The sequence below is a fragment of the Microcebus murinus genome, chromosome 3 (assembly GCF_040939455.1).
Source record: "Microcebus murinus isolate Inina chromosome 3, M.murinus_Inina_mat1.0, whole genome shotgun sequence".
NCBI classification, from domain to species: domain Eukaryota; kingdom Metazoa; phylum Chordata; class Mammalia; order Primates; family Cheirogaleidae; genus Microcebus; species Microcebus murinus.
The window spans coordinates 90,255,140-90,274,210 of NC_134106.1; the positions used below are offsets into that span (position 1 = coordinate 90,255,140).

Below are 19,071 nucleotides of genomic sequence, written 5' to 3' on the forward strand. Positions count from 1 at the left end.
TTAAGTAAAAGGTAGAGTTGTTTTACTCTCATTTGGCTGCAAATGATTCTACACTGGATTTGAAAAATGAAGTTTTCCTTTGTTCAGAGGCCTCTGTACCAGTATCTATTATCTTTTTTCCTCCCGATTTATTGACAGGGATGGCTTCTTTGATGGAACTTTCCCACTGAGCTGAAGCTTTAAGCCTCCTAAAGAAAAGAGGGGGGCCACTACCCCCAGGCTTGGTGCCAGTCTCCAAATGGGCAACCAAAGCACCTCTTAGAGGCTTGAGGTTTGAGACTGGTGCCCGAAACCTGAATAGCAGGAAGGCCAGCGCGGTTCTTCATGGCATTTCGACAAGTGCTTATACATATTGTTGTGAAGCTACAGCCACAGACGGGTCTTTGCATATACATTGCCAGTTACAAAGCGCTTTAACAAACATCTTTCCACTTCGCTGAAGAAAGTATGGAATGGCAGGGAAACCATTATTCTTTCACATAATGAGGAACCGAAACCCAGAATCCCGGGGACGTGACTCACTGCTGCTTGATAGCTGGGCAAGGGGAGGAGCCAAACAGGCTTCTACTCCCTCCTGGCAATTAAATGTCTTCAGCGTCCCTCCGCGGGAACTTCCAACTTATTTGTGTCTAAAAATGTATTCGGAAGACATTTCGCTTTAAAAAACAAAGCCCGACTTTGGGGGAGGGGCGGGGTAGGTGTTCCAGAGAAGCAAATGCTTTAGCTTGTACATTGGCTGGCTCGACTTGGCCACATCCTCTCCACACCTTCTCCGTAGGCGTCCCCAAAATCTCTGGGTCAGAAACAGCAATCGAGGTTATGGCAGTGACCGAATTTGACCCCCAGAAGACCTCGGGGGCAGGAAGGGGCGTCCCGCGCTGTGGCACCCGCGAGGGGAAGTGGGACAGACATCAAGAGGATGGAGCCGCGCGGAAGCCGGTGCGCCGCAGAAGACCGGCGCAAAGGTGACAAGGACTGGAGGGTGTGGAACAGAGGGCCACGCCCCGCTTTCGCACCTTGAGATGTGATTTCTCTGCTTCACCTCTCTGTTTCTCTAATGGGTACCTGGTCTCGTTGCCCCTGCTGAGCAAACGGGGCTACCCTGCAAATGGAAGCACACCTAGACCCGAGCGGTCTCCTCAAACGCCAGGGTGCACTGCGCACGAGGGCCCGCGGCTTGCCCACTACGACCCCTCGGCCCTCTGGGCACCCTCGGCTCAGGGCTCTGCATTGGCAACAAATAACCTGGGGAGGGAGGACGGGTTTCGCCAACTGCCTCCAGGAAGTTCGAGGGCCTAATCCTGCTTCCTTGCCCGCTGAGGGCGCACTCCTTAGCACCTGCGGAGTTCCCCCAAACCTACCACTGCAGGAGTGGCGCAAGTGAGTGCTCCCCTGATCTCGTGGGTGGAGTCCCAGCGAAAGTTGTAGTCTCCCTTGTGTGTGGACAGGAGGCCTATGGACAGGTGTCTGGACAGGAGGACAGGAGGATCTGATCTCACAGCCATTTTCGGAAGTGGACATTTTTATCCCCTATTTACGCAGGCAAGATCCGAAGTTCTGTGATATATTTCTCAGGCAGGGTTAGCAAATTCTGAGCTGACGCTCTGCTGGCCCCGTGGACCTCCTCACTGCCCAGCGGCTAAGTGTGTTGGCCAATGCTAGGACGTTCCTGGGGGCTGTGAACCCCTGGTGGGCGGGGCTGTGGCTCTGGTCCTGGTCCAGAACCCAGCCCGCAGTGAGGTTTGCAGGGGGGGAGGGGCGCGGAGGAAATGACCCGCAAAACAAACTGGATAAAGTTAGCAGATAGTAGGGTTCGCTGGGTCCCCTGGGCCTCCAAATTGGACAAGACGCAGGAACATGGCTATGGGAGGTTTTCCATCTACTAGCCTCAGTTTCCTCAGACTTACTGTGGCGATAATCATTGGAACCATTCCTAGGGGTCCCAGCAGCGAGACTGTGGCCTTCAGCCCGAAAAGGGAGACAGGGCTTGCTGCTCTGTTTGTAAGCCTTAAAACCCTCAGCGAGGCAGGGTTTTGTAGGGGGCGCTGACGACGAGCAAGGGCTAAGTGCAGAAGAGGAAATGTAGGCACAGAGAGGTTAAGTAACTTGCCTAAGAGCACACCTCTGAAAGGAGATGGAGTCGAAAGTGGGGGCCAAAAGTGGCAGGTTAAGGGGAATTGCGTCACCTAAAAAGCGATTAAGAGCACAGGTTCTGGGCTTGACTCCATCTCCTTTCAGAGGTGTGCTCTTAGGCAAGTTACTTAACCTCTCTGTGCCTACATTTCCTCCTCTGCACTTAGCCCATGCTCGTCCTCAGCGCCCCCTACAAAACCTTGCCTCGCTGAGGGTTTTAAGGCTTACAAACAGAGCAGCAAGCCCTGTCTCCCTTTTTGAGCTGAAGGACCGCAGTCTCGCTGCTGGGAACCCCAGAATGGTTGGGAGCAGGAACGGTTCTGGTCAGGAATGGTCCTACCAGTTACTAGCCAGGACATCTCAGCTAAACTGCACTCCCCTCTCTGCCCCTCTGCGTCCCCTTCTGTAAAATGAGTCCCTGAAGATTCATCAGTCTCTGAGGCCCCTTCCAAGCTCTGGGTTTTGCCTTCGGACATAGGAGCACTTCAGATTCGGGGGAGGGACCGGAAGGCTGAGGGGCCAGCAAAGTCAAGTCCATCCGGAGGGCCCCTCGCACTCCACCCGTTGGGCGCGGCTGGGGGATGGAAGCGGCGGGCCGCAGGGCCGCTCTGCCGCGGGCGCAGAGGGAGGACCGCCCGGCCCAGAGTTCCCGCCGCCACATATGGTCTGTGGATTTAGGTGTCAAAAACCGGAGAATTAGAAATGGTAATTTTCCGTCATTATGGCTGAAACGCGATCTGTCACAACAACTGGAACATGTCTCCGCGCTAGCGAAAATAATGTTCGTGATTAGGAATCATTACGCACGTCAAGCCGAGTCCATTAAGTTGTAGGGAGAAATTAGCCTTGACGGGCGGAATCAAACTACAAATATACAGGACTCGCCTTCAGGAGGCGAGCGGCGGCCCTGGGGAGGAGGCGGGCCGGAGTCGGGTGTTTTCTTAATGCGAAACTGCCCGGAGAATTAATACCCCCTTCTCCGCACCCCGGTGGGATTCTCCCCTCCTCTCCCCGCAACCAAGTCCCCACCCTGGGATCGGGAGGGGGCGCACGGGCGCTGCCGCCATTAGCTGGAGGCTTTGAAGTCCCACAGGCCTCCGGGCGAGTTCCCTTCTCACCGTTTCCAAACTGTATGACCCTGCCCGAGTCACTTGACCCTCCCGAACTTTGCTGGCTGGTCTGTGAAAGAGATATAATCCTACCTATTTGATGGGGTTCTCCTGAGGATTAAATGAAATCAGGTGTGCTTAGCGCGGAGCACGCAGAGCCCTCAGGACCTGTGGGGCCACCTTTCCTTTCCTGTAGCTCCCGTCTCTGCCTCACCCTGGTGAGGCGATGGGGACTTCAGTGTGTGTGTGTTTGTGTGTGAGTTGGAGCTGAGTGGCCGTAGCTGAGAAATTTGCCAGCCAGGAACTGAAAAAAAGAGGCCAGGATCTAAAAAACGAGGAGGGGTGAACACAGAGCAACCAATGTGCCTCGCTAGGCCTTATATTCTCCCCTGGCTATCACCCATGCAGGAGGAAGGGCCCTGGGTCCTCCACGCTGCCTCCCTAGGGCTGCGATAGCTCCCAGCCCAGTAGCATCTAAGATGTCACCAGTATCTGCATTGTCACCGTGGAGGGGTACACAGTAAAAGAGGGCAGGATTAAGAAGCCTTCCTTTTCAGGCTGCTGCCTAAGTCCCTGCTGGAGACAAAAAAAAAAAAAAAGCATTTAACTATCCACAGGAGGTAATCTGAGGAATATTCTCCCTGCCTCTGCAAATGGGAAAGAGAGAATCCATTTTTCAGGAGTCTAGAAAAAGGTTGATTGCGCATGGCCTTTGCATGCCTGATAACCTTTTGAGAGCTTTATCTGTGTCCATGGTGAACTCCAAAGGACTTTACCTATATTATCTTTTTGTTTTGTTTTGTTTTTAATCTACAAGCAAAGCCACGCGTCTTCCTCGGTTGGCAGGGAAAATGAAGGCCAGAGTTTAGGGAACTCGCCTACAGCCAGGAAGCCGGGAAGAAGCAGAAGTGGGTGCCAAGCCTGGCCCTGCCTCCAAAGACTAATCACTAGGCCCCCACTCATGTACAGCCACCGATCTCCCTATCTGGCTCTATTTTGTCGTTGCTACCGGCCCTAACTAAAATTCCGCCTTTCAAAGAGCTTGTGCCGATGAAATGAGCTAATGGAAGTAAAACATTTAGCTTGGGGCCTGACCGAGGTTTGGCGCTCATTTAGTCACGTACTCTCGCAGGGCCTCATTTTTGTCCTCTGTACGTGGGATCCTCGTCACCACGAACTCTGCTGTGGGGAACCGAACGCGAGTGTGGCCAGAGCTGAGTAGTTTGGAGCCAGTCTAGGTTCAAACCCTAGTTCCACCAGAAATAATGGCAGCGTTAGAGTTCATCCCCAAAGCGGAGTAACAGGGATCGGGCTGCTGGGAGGAGTAAATGAAATAATGCACTTACTGCAGCTCGAGAAACAGATTAAGTGCTGAGTAAAGAAAGCTCTGGTTTCCAGCATGCAGTGATTGGCCCGCACAGGTTTGGAAGGTTCTGCCCAGGGAGAACAAGAAGTTGCCCCTAGCCCCTTCCAGAAACTTCTCCGCGTTGCCAACAATCTCTGAGCGCTAGAGATTCAGACCTCACCCTGCCTCCGGAAGGCGCCTACGTCCCGGGGTTGCTGTCCACTCGACGCCTAGGCGACCCTCCTGCAGGCTCCCGGGAGGGGCCGGGTCTTTTCCAATGGGGGATGGGGTGGGGAGGCAGGAGTGGCCCGCACTCCCAACTCCAGGCCTGCTCTCCGCCCCCATTGCCCTGCTTTTCGCACTCGCAGCTTAGGGAATGCTCACAGAAGGGCAAAAACGAAGGGACTCAGAGAGACAGAGTAGGGATACAGATCTTCTGCCAGACACACTTGGAAACAGAAAGGTAGGAGGCGGCCACCAGTGACCAGCGTGCACTGAAAGCGCTCTTACAAATATCTGACATTCCAGTGACCTTCCTTTACTGACTCCCCAAATGATGCTCCGCGCACGCACGGGCTAACCCGCAGCATGCTTAACTTTTCTTTCGGCACTGCCATGCCTGTCTCCCACCAGACAGTAAACTCCAATAAGGCGAGGTCTTTCTCCTCGGTGTGCGTGGCAAAGAGTAGGTGTTCAGCTATTATTGCTGAATATCTGAGCAAGTAAATGAGTGCACGAGGAAAGACAGAAGGAAAGAGCGATTCCACAACAAAGATTTTTCTCTTTAGAGAAATCTTTACGTTTATGCGTCTCCTTGGAGCTCTGCACCTGTGAAAGGATAAGACCCTAGTTCTTCCTACATCCTTTGGCTCTTTCCGGTATGTGCCTGGGTTGCATTCTCCTCTGGACTGAGCCCTGAAGACAGGACTGTCTTTGATACAAATCAGGAAGTGCCTTGCCACAGGCAGCATTGCATGGTGAACAATTATATGTAAACCAATTAAATATTAGATGACTTAAGAGAGAATTATTTTAAAGGAATTCTTCTGCAGATCCTTTTGGGCAGAAAGAATGCACTGGAAAGCAAAGTTTCCCCTCTATGTATTTCTTTCCTAAACTTTAATAGTCGAAAGAAAGAAAGAAAGAAAGAAAGAAAGAAAGAAAGAAAGAAAGAAAGAAAGAAAGAAAGAAAGAAAGAAAGAACCTCCTCTGTAAATCCAGGACTTGAAGTTAAAATAAATGAAATAAAATAAAATTTAAAAACTCTAAACATTGAATTTATTTTTAGACCACAAGTGCAGTGGCAAAAAAAATACAGACATCTCATTGCTTGGAAGAAGGTTTCCAATGAGGGCTGACTGTTCTCATTGTTTTGGTTGTCTCATCACTCAACACTTACTGTTTAGGCTTTACTATCTCCATAGATAAATTTTTAAAAATCGTTCATGTCCTCATTTAACTTTCCAAAATGTATCAGTTAAGCCTAACAAGCATTTAATGATGCTGACTAGCCCATTTTTGCTGGGAGTATTCATATTTTTTCAGCAGAGTATTGTGAATTAGGTCTTCATGAAAGCCTGGCTCCAAATCCTCGATCTGTTCCAAAAGGGATTTTTCAGGAAAAATCTCTCTCTACCCTCCCTCTTAGAGCATCAAAAAGATGTTGGGCCTAAGTCACTGGATTCAGCTTTTCCAGTTGATCACTCCTGGACAAGTCACCAGCTTCTTCTGCTCTTGTGACTGTCACGGACTTAGTACTCTCTCTGCAGTGAGAATCAAAGGATTTGGTGGGGAGAATTCATTCTTGAAATGTAAAACACTCTGCAGTAGATATCTTTCATCTGAAAACATTTTGGTGCTTATTACGTGCCAAGCCTTGCACTGGGAATCCAGGGAGCAAAGGCGGTTGCTGGAAAGCAGCTATCCCAACAAGCAGCACTGCCTTAAGGTTGTGATCCCAACGCAGCATTGGAGCATGAGTTCCACTCACCTAAGCAAGGCATCTGGGCGAAGCTGCTCCACTGGGACCCACAGAGGCCTATCCTCACCACCCAAGTGCAGTGTCGCCACCCTCCCCCCAACACCGGACAGACAGCTGCAACCTTTCCAAGAGTGTCTCCACCCACCCTGGCCAGCGACTCAGTGCTCTGATCGCCAGCTGGCTCTTTCCACACCACAGCGTCTGTCCAATTTCAAAATTGGACCAATTTTCTATATGAACCTGAAACGGAGAGTCTTTTTTCAGAGCCCTAATTTTTCAGCCCTTAGCTGGTCAGGAGAAGTTAATGTGCATTTTAATATAGGCAAGTATGAGATGATGGGAGTATTGTGGGGTATGCTGGTGGCCCAGGAAAAATCCTGAGTGCTAAGCTGGAGAACTTTACCTGGAGACAAGCCTGGCTCTTGTGCTGTGCCTTTGCCCCAGCACCTGCACCCAGGAGGGCAGGAGAATGAGAACTAGAACTTGGCCAGGATGAGGAGAGCCTCCTGCTGGCCCTGCCAGTTTCCCTGCCAGCCTCCTGCTGGCCCATGAGCCAGTTTTTCGAGGGTCTCCACACCCTCAGAGACCTAGGTGAGGAAGGTGTGGTGGGACAGATATGGACAAAGTTCAATGATCCTGCCCCTTATTCATGATACCTTCAGTGCATATTGCACACTAAAGAGAGACAGGCCTGGTGCCAGGCACTGGGCCCTCATATGTGCAGGTGTTCCCAGTCCTGTTTTTCCAGAGGTTGCCAGGCCAGACAGCACCAGAACATGACACTGAGCCCTAGCAATAAGGGTCAGGACCATGGGACCTACTCGGGAGAGACTTTTAATTCAACCTTGGGAAGTGCCTAAGACCTGTCAAGTCCAGACCTAAAGGACCAAGGGAACTTGGCCAAGCAAGGCTTCCCCTTCTGCTTGTGTTCTCTCTCATTTGCCCTGTGTCCCTTGCAGATCTCTTGTCTACTCTTTCTCTACACCTTTGTTTGGCTCTGTCTCCAGCTTCCTTCCAACAGTCCAGGGGCCAGGGATACATTGCTGACTTCCTAGGCAGAAGGGGCAGTGTCCCAGGCCTCCTTCTGGAAGAGGGATTCCTGGAGGTCAGTCACCTGGTGACAGCTCCACACCCTGTACCTGAGGCACATGGATGAAGCAAGCTGGCTGCTGCCTGGCTTTAGGAGGAATACTCAAGACACATGCATAGGAGCAAAGAGTTTACTACTTGGCTTCTAAATCCTTAGGAGGGGCAAATATGTTGACACCCTTTCCACAAACACAAGCAAAAGGGAGGTAGAGTGGGCCAACCTCCTGGCCTACAGATCTCTGAAAGCTGCAAGACGATTCAGGGCCACTTTTATGGTCACTGTCTGGAGACCTCTAAACCCACATAGCCCTGTAACCTCCAATGGCCGAAGTCCCCCAGCCCCTGGTGGGAGACTCTGAGGTCCCGAGTTGACACTGGGGGCACCGCCCAGCCACGCTCACTCTGCCTTGTGCTAAGAGCAGTGACACCCATGCACACGTGCTTGTGGGTGTTGGTGCGCAAAATTCTGGCTCTGCTGGGCCTCCCAGGGAGGCCTTGGCGCTCACAAGGAAAGCCATTCAAAAATGTTAATAAGCTTATTAAAATGAGCGGCTTTACTGGCTCTCATTTTAAACGAGCTGCCCACCCTCGCGTTCTGGTGGACCACGGGGGGAGAAAGAGCTTGTGGCATTAATTTTTTTTTCTTACAGTGCTTTCCATCCAAAGACGTGGGACTCTCCTGAGCCTAGCGCTGCCTCAGGAAGAATAGCCCCAGGTCTCCTCCCTCCCAAGTGCGAGTGTGGTGGGTGAGAGGAAGTCCGCAGAGAGGAAAAGCTGGGCTTAACCAAACTGCTGACTGACCACCCAGACCCAGGAAGGCAGAGAAAGGGGGTCCAGAGATAATGACCTTCTGGTGGAGGCCTGCAGGGCAGCAACTTGGGGCAACCCAAATCTTTAAAAACAAAACAAAACACCACTTCCTTCCACCCCCTCAAAACAAAAAACCTAAAAGTGCTCAGCAAGGGCATGATTCATTATTTAAAGTAGAAAGGCTTTGTCTTTTACCTCCACTCCAAGTGAGAGGCAAAAATGGACTCCAAACTTTACCCAGGACATTACAACATCATTATCATCATCATTATTATTTTTAATGGAGTCCCAGAGAAGAGAAGTTAATTGCCTAAGACTCACCAAGACAATGGCAGAGCTGCCTCGGGCCTGTGGAGTCCAAGTCTTCAAGCAGCCTTAATCTATGGACCTATGAGGCCATTGAGCCGGATTCGACCATCTCCCACCCTTGGGTTTGAAGCTCCTACCTGGTGCACCCTCCCCCAGGCATGGGGCCCACGCCGGGTCCTAGGGAGAGCGGCTCAGGCCGAGGCCTGAGTGTAGCCACCGAAGGGGGCCGGGAGAGAGACGGGAAGAACTCACCAAGAAGACTCCAGGCCGGCGCAGAACCCAGCGCTGCGTCCTCGCGCGGGGAGCGTCAAGCTGCAATTGCAGAAACAGTACGGACCGATGCAGACGCTCGCCCGGGACCGTGGTCTGTGCAGACACTAGGTGCTTTTCACTCTGCGGGCGCACGAACCGCAGAACCGCGGGCCGCCCCAGGGTTTGCCAGCGGTAGCGTGGCTTGGGAGGGATAACGGATGAGAGCGCGCCTTGGGCGGGGAGAGCTGGTCACGCACGTTCACGCAAGCTTGGAGAAAAAGTTTGAGCCCGGAAGCCAGCTTAGCTCGCCAGAGGATTCAGCAAAGGTGACGCCCAAACCCCTGCCCCAGTCCCCGCAGTTACCCTGTGTTCCTTTTGAACCGGACTTTCCCAAAGGAACTGAGAGGTGCTAGTCGCAGTGGCTGCAGATTCGGGGGTCGGCCAGGGTCAGCCAAAAGCCACGCTCCTGCCTTTCCCCCGCCCACCTCAAAGCAAAAAGCAGCAACAGCAACGTCTGCCCGGGCGGGCTGCGGGGCTTTGGGCTGTAGGGCCGTTTGCCCAGTTCTTACATTTTCGAATTGCCCAAAATAGAGACTTTTGACGTTTGCTTCATAGGAGGCACAGTCTCAGATATATACCCCACAGGTTTAAAAGACGTTCATGGTTCAACGTAAACCTATATCCTACACTGGACCACCCCTGCCTGCCTGCAGGGCCCTGGGTATCAATCTTTTATAAATGCTTTAATAATCTGAACAACCCCATTTATGTTGAATAACTCCTATGTGTGATTACAAAAAAAAACCCCAATTTATTAGATGATGTAACAATTTACAACATAATGCAATTTTTTTGCAGCCCTACTTTGGCATTTCTTCATTTTTAAAACACTTACTATATCAGGAGATGGAAAACTGGGGGCAGGGAGCATCTAGACCTCTGAGAGACCCTAAGCTTAGCAAACTACAAGACACATGGAACCCTCTGAAGGATGCAGGAATTCAAGGCAGATAGTTTCAGGTTAGCCAATTCAGCATTGCCCCCAAATTCATAATAATAATAATAATGGCAACAGTAATAATAAGCTCATACCCATTGTACAGTGTTTGCTGGTTTTCAAAGTACATATGCACTTTTGAGATCCAACCACTCTAGATCCAACCCTAGCAGATGCCAGTGCTAAGCGATCATCTATCTTGCCTCTTCAAGTGCTAAAATATGCCTCTAGGTTTTGAATGACCCTGACTTGGCCTCTCAATGGCCTGTGACAATGGATAAATCACTTTGCCTCTTTGAGCCTCAGTTTCCCCATCTATAAAATGGAGGTCATGGCTGCCAGGCTACAGGGACCCTCAGCAAATCGGATTGTGACAGGATTCAGAAGCACTTCACATGTAATGCTGTAGACAAATTAATGGAGTTGTTTTTGTCATTATTATTATTAAATATTGTTTGTTTGCTCCTCCGGGCCTCCCTCAGATTAGGAGCCTGTGCTGCTGTTTCCTTCGCAGCTCTGAGTGAGGCCAACGCCAGTAGCTTCTGCAACAGCTGAGCCGGCCCACAGCAGTTGCAGTAACCCGGTCAGCTACCAGCCCTGGGCACTTTCTGACTTACAAAGCACTTTCAAGCATTTGCTGTCTCTGTGCAGCTCCCAGAAAGCTCTGTGTGGCTCCCAGTGAAATGGTTGGCAGGATGAAGTTGGTGACCTGCGAAGTTGAAGTCCTGCAGTGCCCGGGCAGTGGCCTGGGCCCCAGTGTGGCTCTGTCTCCTCCTATTCATCCTTTGGGGCCCAGGAGCTCTTCCACCCATTACTGGGTTTTGGAGAAATGCCTGATTCTCCCCATTTCTCAAGGTGAGTAGGCAGTGACCTTCCCATGAGGCAGGAGGAGACTTTGGGCGAAGCGGGTTAAACTTCGCGGACTTTGCATGCAGTAGGCTAGGTTCCACATTTTCCTCCCAAACACAGAAAGGTGGGTAGAGGAGAGGGGTTTATTAGCCCCACTGGTTCTGAGCTCCCATGGCTGTTAGCAAGTTAGAGTCACAGGACCCCTGCCTGGTCAGACCTCTGCAGGCCCGAGGTTCCGCCTCTGTGGGATGCACTGCTCAAGAGCTGCCCTCTCTCTAAGAGGAGAGGACCAGGATCCCTGGTCCCCACTCTCCACTCCTCAGAAGCCCCCCCATGCCACCTCTCTGCAAACCGAGTCAGGGTTCTGGACATTGGCAACAATAAGCCACCCCTCAGATGCGCAGGAGGTGGTGTTTGAACCCAGTTGGGCCCTCTGGAATGGACAGATTCGCTGTCACTCTCTACCTTTTCCCAGCATGGGGGAACTGCAAGGGTGCTGGGATTAGGTGTTATCTTGAAAGGAGACACAGTTTAGGATTAGCAAGGCCAGCAAGCTGGGACTCTCTCTCTCTCTCTCTCTCTCTCTCTCTCTCTCTCTCTCTCTCTCTCTCTCTCTCACACACACACACACACATACATACACACAACCCACCAGCGACATTTGCTAGCTGACTGATCCCAGATTTGCTGCCTAAAGCAGGATTTGGGGGCCAGGCTTGAATCCTTGGGATCAACTTCAGTGTGGGTCATAGCTTGTTCTTCCCCCTTTCCCAGTCATTCCTCTTGCCTTGGTTTACACATTTGTAAAATGAGTGAATCTGACCCAAAGTTCCCCATGCCCAGCTTTAACATTCTCTAAGGGCCAAAGAGGCTGAGAAAGACGAGGGCGAAAGTCCACTGGGCTCAGGCAGCACTGGGACTGCTCTAGGAGACCAGGCCCCAGAGAGGCCGAGAAGGCTCCGCACAGCACAGGGGCGAAGGAATTGGATGAACGAAGATCCCCGTGAGCAGGGAGCAGAGGGTGTGCTTTTTCTCATCGTCCAAAAAATAAATAAATAAAAAGTCGTGTTAGGGGAAGAGTAGTGGAGAAAGAAAAGAAAAGAAAACGAAGAAAGTAATATTGCAAATTTCCAAGAGGAACCGCGTCTGCAACCAGAGACCCAGGTAAAGACACCCCTCTTGGGTCCTGAAATGCGGTAGGAAATCCCCGGAGGACCGGCTGGACACGGAGGCGGCCTCCGGCTCCCGGAATCAGACCTCAGGGCATTCGCGCCAAAGCAAACTGCAGGGCAGCTCGGAAGGAAACTGCCACCACCCGGATCACACCGAATTCATTCGAGTCGAGTCGTTTTCCCTGGGCGGCACGAGCCAGCCCCCGCTGAGTCGGCCCGGACGAGGAGCCCGGGAGCGGAGAGTGGGATAGTTGAGGACGGCGCTCTGGCGACCCGGGTCGGCAGTAGGGACAGTGGGGACTACGGCGGAAGACGGAGTTGCGCAGGGTGAGACCCTAGACCCCAGTGCCTTTTCCTACTCGAAAGGAACGCCTTAGTTTTCTCGCTTCCGGATCCGCAAAGATGAAGAACAAACTACCCTATGTTAGGACACAGCAACAAACTGCCTTTATCGAAAAAGGGCGGAAAAATTCCTCCCCCCCTCCTGAAAAAAGATAACAAAGCAAAACAACCCTGCGTAAGTGGCGATCTCTGGGGAGAGAAGGGGAGGAGATTCTCGCATTATTGGAAGTGTTCCAACTTTCAACAAGGAAAGTGCATCCGAGATTAACTGTAAAATTAAAATAGACTCTTAAAACATTTGAAAAAGAAACATTCTAAGAGCCCTACGGAAGGTAGCGCGGGACGGGGCTGGGGGCAGCGTAGGGAGGGATGTGCATCCCGAGGGTCTTTGAATTTCCCTGCACAGTTAGCTGTTCCCGGAAGTGGGAATCATTTTGTAAAGCGCTTGTCCCCACAGTCCGGCCCCGCCGGGCCGAGGGCTCGCGGATCTCCAGGCCAAGGCCTTTGGGGTACCAAGGCCTGGAGGCCGGGGGACAGGGAAAGGTCGCTGCCAGGTAGGAGAGCAAGTCGGCCTCTCTGCTCCAGGTGCAGCTGAAAGCCAGGGCCTGGATTTCGGTGTTTCCCGACTGGGGCCCGCGGGCTGGAGGCCTCGGCGCCTGCGATGTGGCGTTAACTCTTCCTTGCTCGCCGGGGACCTGGCGCGAGGGGCGCGGAAAGGTGAGCATTTCTCTCCGGTGAATCTGTGCTATTCGGGGGAGTCAAGGAACGCAGCTGAGTATGTCCATCTGCAAACCGGGTGGTCGATAACCTTTGTCCTGCCCATGCTCTGTGAGCCTCGGTGCGGGTCAAATGACGCCACGTTTGAAACACTGTAGAGTGCCATTTGCACCCGTCCGAGGCAAACGAGCAGGTGACCTTCTCCCAGAGACCACTTTACTAGCACCTGGTTTGCTTCGAATCGCTTCGGAATTTCAGTGGAGTTTTTACTGGCCTATTCTGGGAACGAAATAAAGACTGAATCACTTAGAGAAATGCTCCAAAAATCGAAAGGAGAGAGAGAGAGAGAACACGCGCGAGTGTGCACGAGTGTGAGAAAGAAAAGGGTCAGCCGATTGAAGGAGGGGATGGAGACTGGCTGGGGGTTCAGCCATGGGCGCTTTCTACAATTCAGAGTATGCCCTCGAGAAAAAAAGGAATCCTGGGAATTTGCCCCCGAATTCAGTGGGATTCATCCGTGACTCCTGCGAAGTTCCCGAAATTGCGATTCCCTGAGCCGCGGAGGTTTGCACCCTTCCTGCGGGGCGGGCAGCAGAGCTTCTCCCGGGAGGGGCTGGACATCCTGGGTCCAAAACTGAAAAGAGGCTGGGAAAATGCGCCCCAGCTATCTCCAGCCCGCGTCACTGGTCTACCCCCCGCCCCCGAAGTCGGAGAACGTCTCAGAGAAAAACACGGCGTCCAGGAGGGCATGTTAAAATAAAAGTTTATAAATTAAAGAAAAAATACAGCGAATAGAGCTTTCAAACTTCACAAATCTTTTTACAGTTAATACTCTAGTTGAGTGCACAGTGCCCTTAAGGAGGCGAAAAGCGGCGAGGTTGACACAACAGGTAGGATCACCTGTCCAAGGGTAGGTGAAGGGCAGATAGGGGAGTCCCGGGCCAGGGCGCAGAGTTGCAGAGGGTGCACGTGAGAGACCGAGGGCCAGGCGGCGGCACCAGGGAGGATGCCTTGGAAAGGTTGGCCGGGGATATTCACATTGAGTACAAGAAATAACCGTCATTTGAATACAAACAACTGAAAAGTGCTACGAGTCTTAATCTCTTTTAAACGAAGGAAAGTTTCTGCAAAGGGCTGCCCGAGTGCGCGCTCTCCTTGTAGGGGGTGGGGGTTCTCAGGCGCTTGCCACCTGGACCGGGCCCTGGACTTCGGAGAGGGAAGGTGTGGATACCCCTAGACTGCCCAACACGCAGAGGCTCCCTTCCTTACATTCAGCACCCACTAGGGCGCCCCCACCAGAGCTCTGACACTCGGGAGGGGTGGAGCGAGCGCCTGAAAACCAAACCCTTCACGTTTCAAATCACCCCCTGGGCTGCGGCTGCCAGGGTTCCGCACCGCTTTGTTATAAATGCAATTTCCAAAAATAAAAGATATGTAGATACACATAGATTGGTAGCATGGATACCATGAACTAGTGTGGCCTAGCGCACGAAGCTCCCAGCAGGCCTGAAATGCTGGGGATTCAGGCTATGTGGTCTCCAGGAGTTCAACGCTCTGGGGAAACGCCATCCCCAGCAGGCAGACATAATCCAAATCCAACATTGTCGTGATAATAAATAGTGTCCAAGGGCTTCCAGACAGGTGAGGGGCGAGCGGGGGGCCATAGGCCATAGGGTGCCTCTGTTCAAATTAGAAAAAAGCGCCTCCTCTGGGTATACTCAGTCCCGCTGCCAGGGCTCGAGTCCTGGCTAGCGGAGCCAGAGCTGGGTTTCATCCTCCACTTGCCCCCTTGGCGGAGCGCCCCTGTGTGGGCTACAGCCTACACGGCCGTCGGAGCCGGGTGTGGGAATCATTTGTTGCCTCAGCCCAGGCGGGCTCACTGGGTGCCCGCAGCGGCCGCACAGGTGGAGAGCGCCCAGCCGGGGAGGCAGTAGTAAGGGTAATAGTAGGAGGGCTGCAGTGGCAGAAGCGAGGGTGGCCGCAGCACCTCGCCGGGCAGGTACTGTCTCTGGTCGTCGCGCACCAGCACCTTTACCGCCACCTTTTTGGCGGCGGGCGCCGATGCCAGCAGGTCCGCGGCCATCTGCCGGCGCTTGGTCTTATAGCGACGGTTCTGGAACCAGATCTTCACCTGCGTCTCGGTGAGCTTCAGAGACGCGGCCAGGTCTGCACGCTCCGGCCCGGACAAGTAGCGCTGGTGGTTAAAACGACGCTCCAGCTCGAAGACCTGCGCGTGGGAGAAGGCGGCTCGAGAGCGCTTCTTACGCGGCTTCGGCGCCACCGGCTCCTCCTCCTCCTCCACGCCGCCCGCCGGTGCGCCGCTGCCCCTGCCGCCGGCTCCGCTGCACAGCGCCGGCACGTGTGCACCTCTGGCGCCAACGCCATCATCCTCGGCCCTTGGGCTGTGGTCGCCTGCGGACCCCGGTGGGAACAGAAACAAGAGACTGTCAGCGCCGAAGAGGAGGTGAGGCCAGGCCTCAAGTGTAGGGGTCACTGGGGCGGGGCGGAAATACACTTTGATCCCTCCCTCCCCCCAAGCGGCGCTGAGGTCGCAGAGGCCAAGGGCCCTGGAGACCAGTCTCAGAACCCTGCTCCACTAGTGCGCGTGCGGCATTAGGCCTCTTCCGATGCCTGCGACCTACTCGGCCGCTGTGTCAAAGCCATAAGGCCGAGGACCAGCTCCACGCCCTCCCAGGGCCCCAGGCTCCAATCAGTAACGTGGGGAGCTGGGCCCCAGCATCTCCGCAAGCCCTCTGAGCTCTCAGAGCTCAGCACTGGGGTTTTTGGTTGCATTTCCGCCTCCTTGCTCGGGTCCACCCGCTTCCCCACACAGCTCACACACGCGCGCCGGTGCAGGTAAAGGAAAGGTAGGGGGATGGGTCCTGGGGCCAGAGGTATTTGGAGTCTTCCACCCTCAACCGCCTGTATTGCTGTGAGGGGTATGGCAACAGGCTGTGCCAAAGCCTTGGGTGGCTTCTCTCCCTAGCTTCCCAAGGAAATGAGAGGAGGGCGGGCTGGAGAGTGATGAGAGGGGGGTGTCCCTGCCTCGGGTCCCTGGACCCTTACGCAACACCAGCTCCTCAGCCTCTTCCTGCTGCCTGAAGCAACCTAGCAAGAGGTCCAGAGCCCTGGCCTGCTTGGGGCCAGCTGAGGCCTACAGCAGTTTGCACCCCACTGGGGCTGGCACCCGCATCTTTCAGACTGCATGATGTGTCAGCCTTCAGCTGAGGAAGCCCCTCTCCTGTGTCCAGAATGAATTAAATCTAGCCCTCTTGCCTGCAGCTGGCTGCAGGATTTGCCTCCAGTTCCTGGGTCCTCGGCCCTGGCTGCTTTCACAGCTCTGAGGTCTGAGAAAGCTAAACCCGCTCTTTCCCTAAAGTCCTGGCTCTACGGATCTCGCCTTTGACTCATCTGGAGGTGTTCTTCGCTACCTATCCCTGCACTGTGAGGCCAAGCCCTGGAACCTCAAACTGGTGGGATCTGTGGGCCAGGGCTAGAGCACTGGTTACCTGAGGTCTCTGGACCTCTCATTCTTACCCTTCACTGATTTTGGGGATTTGGGGACAGACACGGCAGAAGGCCCTGGCGATGTACTCACCCCCTACCCACCACCCCTAGCGAAGGGTGCAGAGGTTCTCTCCCAACCCTGTCTAGTGCATATTGACCCAGGCCGTCTCAGGCCTCGCCCCAGGACAGCGGGGTTCTGAGAAGTTCCTTCGTCCTCTCGCCGGCTCAGTTCTCGGAGGGGTAGAGCAGCTCGCGCCAGCGCGCGGAACTTCGGGATTTGGCCAGCCTCCGAGCCCCGGGGTGCAGGGTACTCACAGTCAGCCCACCCAACTCGGTGGCGTCGCCCTACTCGTCCATCCCCGCAGCCCGGCCCCCTTCCCCGCGAAGCCGCAGCAGACCTGAGACGCTGGCCGCCGACATCTCGCTGTCGCTCCGGCCCGCGGCTTCCTCCTCCAGGTCCTTGGAGGCGGGCAGCTCGCAGATCGGCCGGCCGAGGCTCAGGGTTCCTCCCGTGCGGCCGGCCCCGCTGGCCCCCGGAGCATCCGCGCAGCGCCGCCTGCCCTCGTTCTCCTCGCTGAGAGCCGAGTCTGAGTCCCAGCCTCCCGGGCTCTCCGCAGTCCGCCCCGCAGCTGTTCTGGTACCGGCAGGAGACGCGAGCAGAGAGTCCTCGGCGCCCCCCAGTGCGCCCGCGTCCGTCTCCCCAAACAGCCGCCAACAGCAGACGGCGGGCGCCGCAGCCACCGCCACCGCTGTGCCCCCGGGCGGCGGGCGCCCCTCCGGCGCGGCCAGCCCGCCGCGCTCCTCTTTCTTGTTGAGGATCGCCTGGATGGAGAAGGGCGTCAAGGTACTGGCGCCGCGCACAGCCATTTGCGCCGCGGGCCGGAGCGGCCGGCCGGGCGGGCAGCTGGGGCGCCGAGCAGCTCCGAGCGGGACCGAGAGCGCGGGCGGGCGCAGCGCGAGTGAGCCGGGTGCGCGAGGCCCCAGCAGCCCACTCCTGCACGGCCCCGCAGCCCCCGCCCCTCTCCGTCCCGGGATCTGCGCCGACCCTCACCCCCACCTCAGAGGCCCACCCCGCCCGGAGACCCTCTCCCCCCGAATCCAGCGCCAGACGCTCCCCTTTCGCAGCTCAGCTGGATTATCTCATCGCCTCTAGCCCTTAGGGGCGGGCCGGGGTCTGCCCCCTCGGGGGACGCGGAGGAGGATTGGCTGGCCCCCTCCGCTGCTGCTGCAGTCTCCCGAGCGCCGCCGGGGCTCACGGCCGGAGTCACTTTTTCTTTGCGCTTCTGTCTCTTCCCCGCCTGCAGGATTTCGCTCTCGACTAGTCCGCTCCCTTCCCTGCTGGGCAGCCTCTTCCGGAGCCCAGCCCCGGACGCGGCGGCGGCCGCTGGATTCCGAGAGGCGCGGGGCACCTTTTTACCCCCTGCTCTGGTTTTATCTGTTTCTTTTCTCTTTCCTTCCCCTGCGTTCCACCGTACCCCCCTCCCGCCTGGGTGTCATTCCTCACTGCTGAGTGACAGTCTCAGGCCACGCCCCTTCACTGGGCTGTCCTGGACGCTCCAGACCGTCCATTGGCTGGCTCCAGTTGGGCAACGTTGACTTTAACAGACAAAACTGGGCATGTTACGCCGCCAAAGTCAGGGTCTGACTTAACCCCTTCTCTCCTAAGTCTGGTCCTCGAAGCATCCTCCAGCGACAGGGAGGCTCACCCATCCTGAAAGCACGTTTCGTATCTGCAGATGTGTCTACCAACTCCAGCGTTTTTATGGAGCACTGATATTCAATTTAGTCAAAATCTACGGAGAAAATCCAAGATAATGCATTTCCATACATCATTAGTTTCTGTTCTCTAGGAAAGATCACAAACACGAAGAACAAAATGCATCTTTTGTCTTCCTACAGTTTTGCAGCTTCCTCACTAATGCTCTTTGCTGAAATAATCAGCTAATTAAAATCACTCTAGAAATATTTTTTTTCTTTGCCGTCTTTGATTTCATCCGATGTCTACAGAGGAACTAAAAGAAAAAAATGGTACAGTTAAAACTAAAGTCAGGTGAAGAATTGGAAGGCATCTTTGGGAGAGTGTCTGGAAATTGAACAGTCAAATCCCTGAACGATCAATATTGAATTTAATTGGAGTTAGTTACGTTTTACACCAGCAAGAAAAAAAGAAACTTTAATTTGTTTTTTAAATGTCCTGTTACTTCTGAGTTGGATAAGATTATAAATACATATTTACTTGTTTGAAAGTATATCTGGGAATTACCATCGTAAAATGATACAGAACTGACAAGATTTAATGCTCTTAAAAAGTAAGAAATACATTATTTTTTGTAATAGTAGGAACCAAGCTAAGAAATACAAATATTGTGGGTACATAAAAACATAGGTTGCTTATTTATGTTATTTATTTTAAAATAAGAAATTTGTTCAAGTAATGTACTTTACTGTATTCCATAAAT

At 53.8% G+C, this 19,071-nt stretch overlaps 1 protein-coding gene across 1 annotated transcript; it reads right to left on the reverse strand.

The window, feature by feature from the left end:
• Nucleotides 1-13,851: 13,851 nt before the first annotated feature.
• Nucleotides 13,852-17,573, reverse strand: NKX3-2 (NK3 homeobox 2). Its single transcript, XM_012737584.2, has 2 exons — nucleotides 17,011-17,573; nucleotides 13,852-15,517 (listed from the first exon to the last, which is right to left on the reverse strand). The coding sequence occupies exons 1-2, from the start codon at nucleotides 17,477-17,479 to the stop codon at nucleotides 14,982-14,984; spliced, it is 1,005 nt and encodes a 334-aa protein (XP_012593038.2). The 5' UTR covers nucleotides 17,480-17,573; the 3' UTR covers nucleotides 13,852-14,981.
• Nucleotides 17,574-19,071: the final 1,498 nt, after the last annotated feature.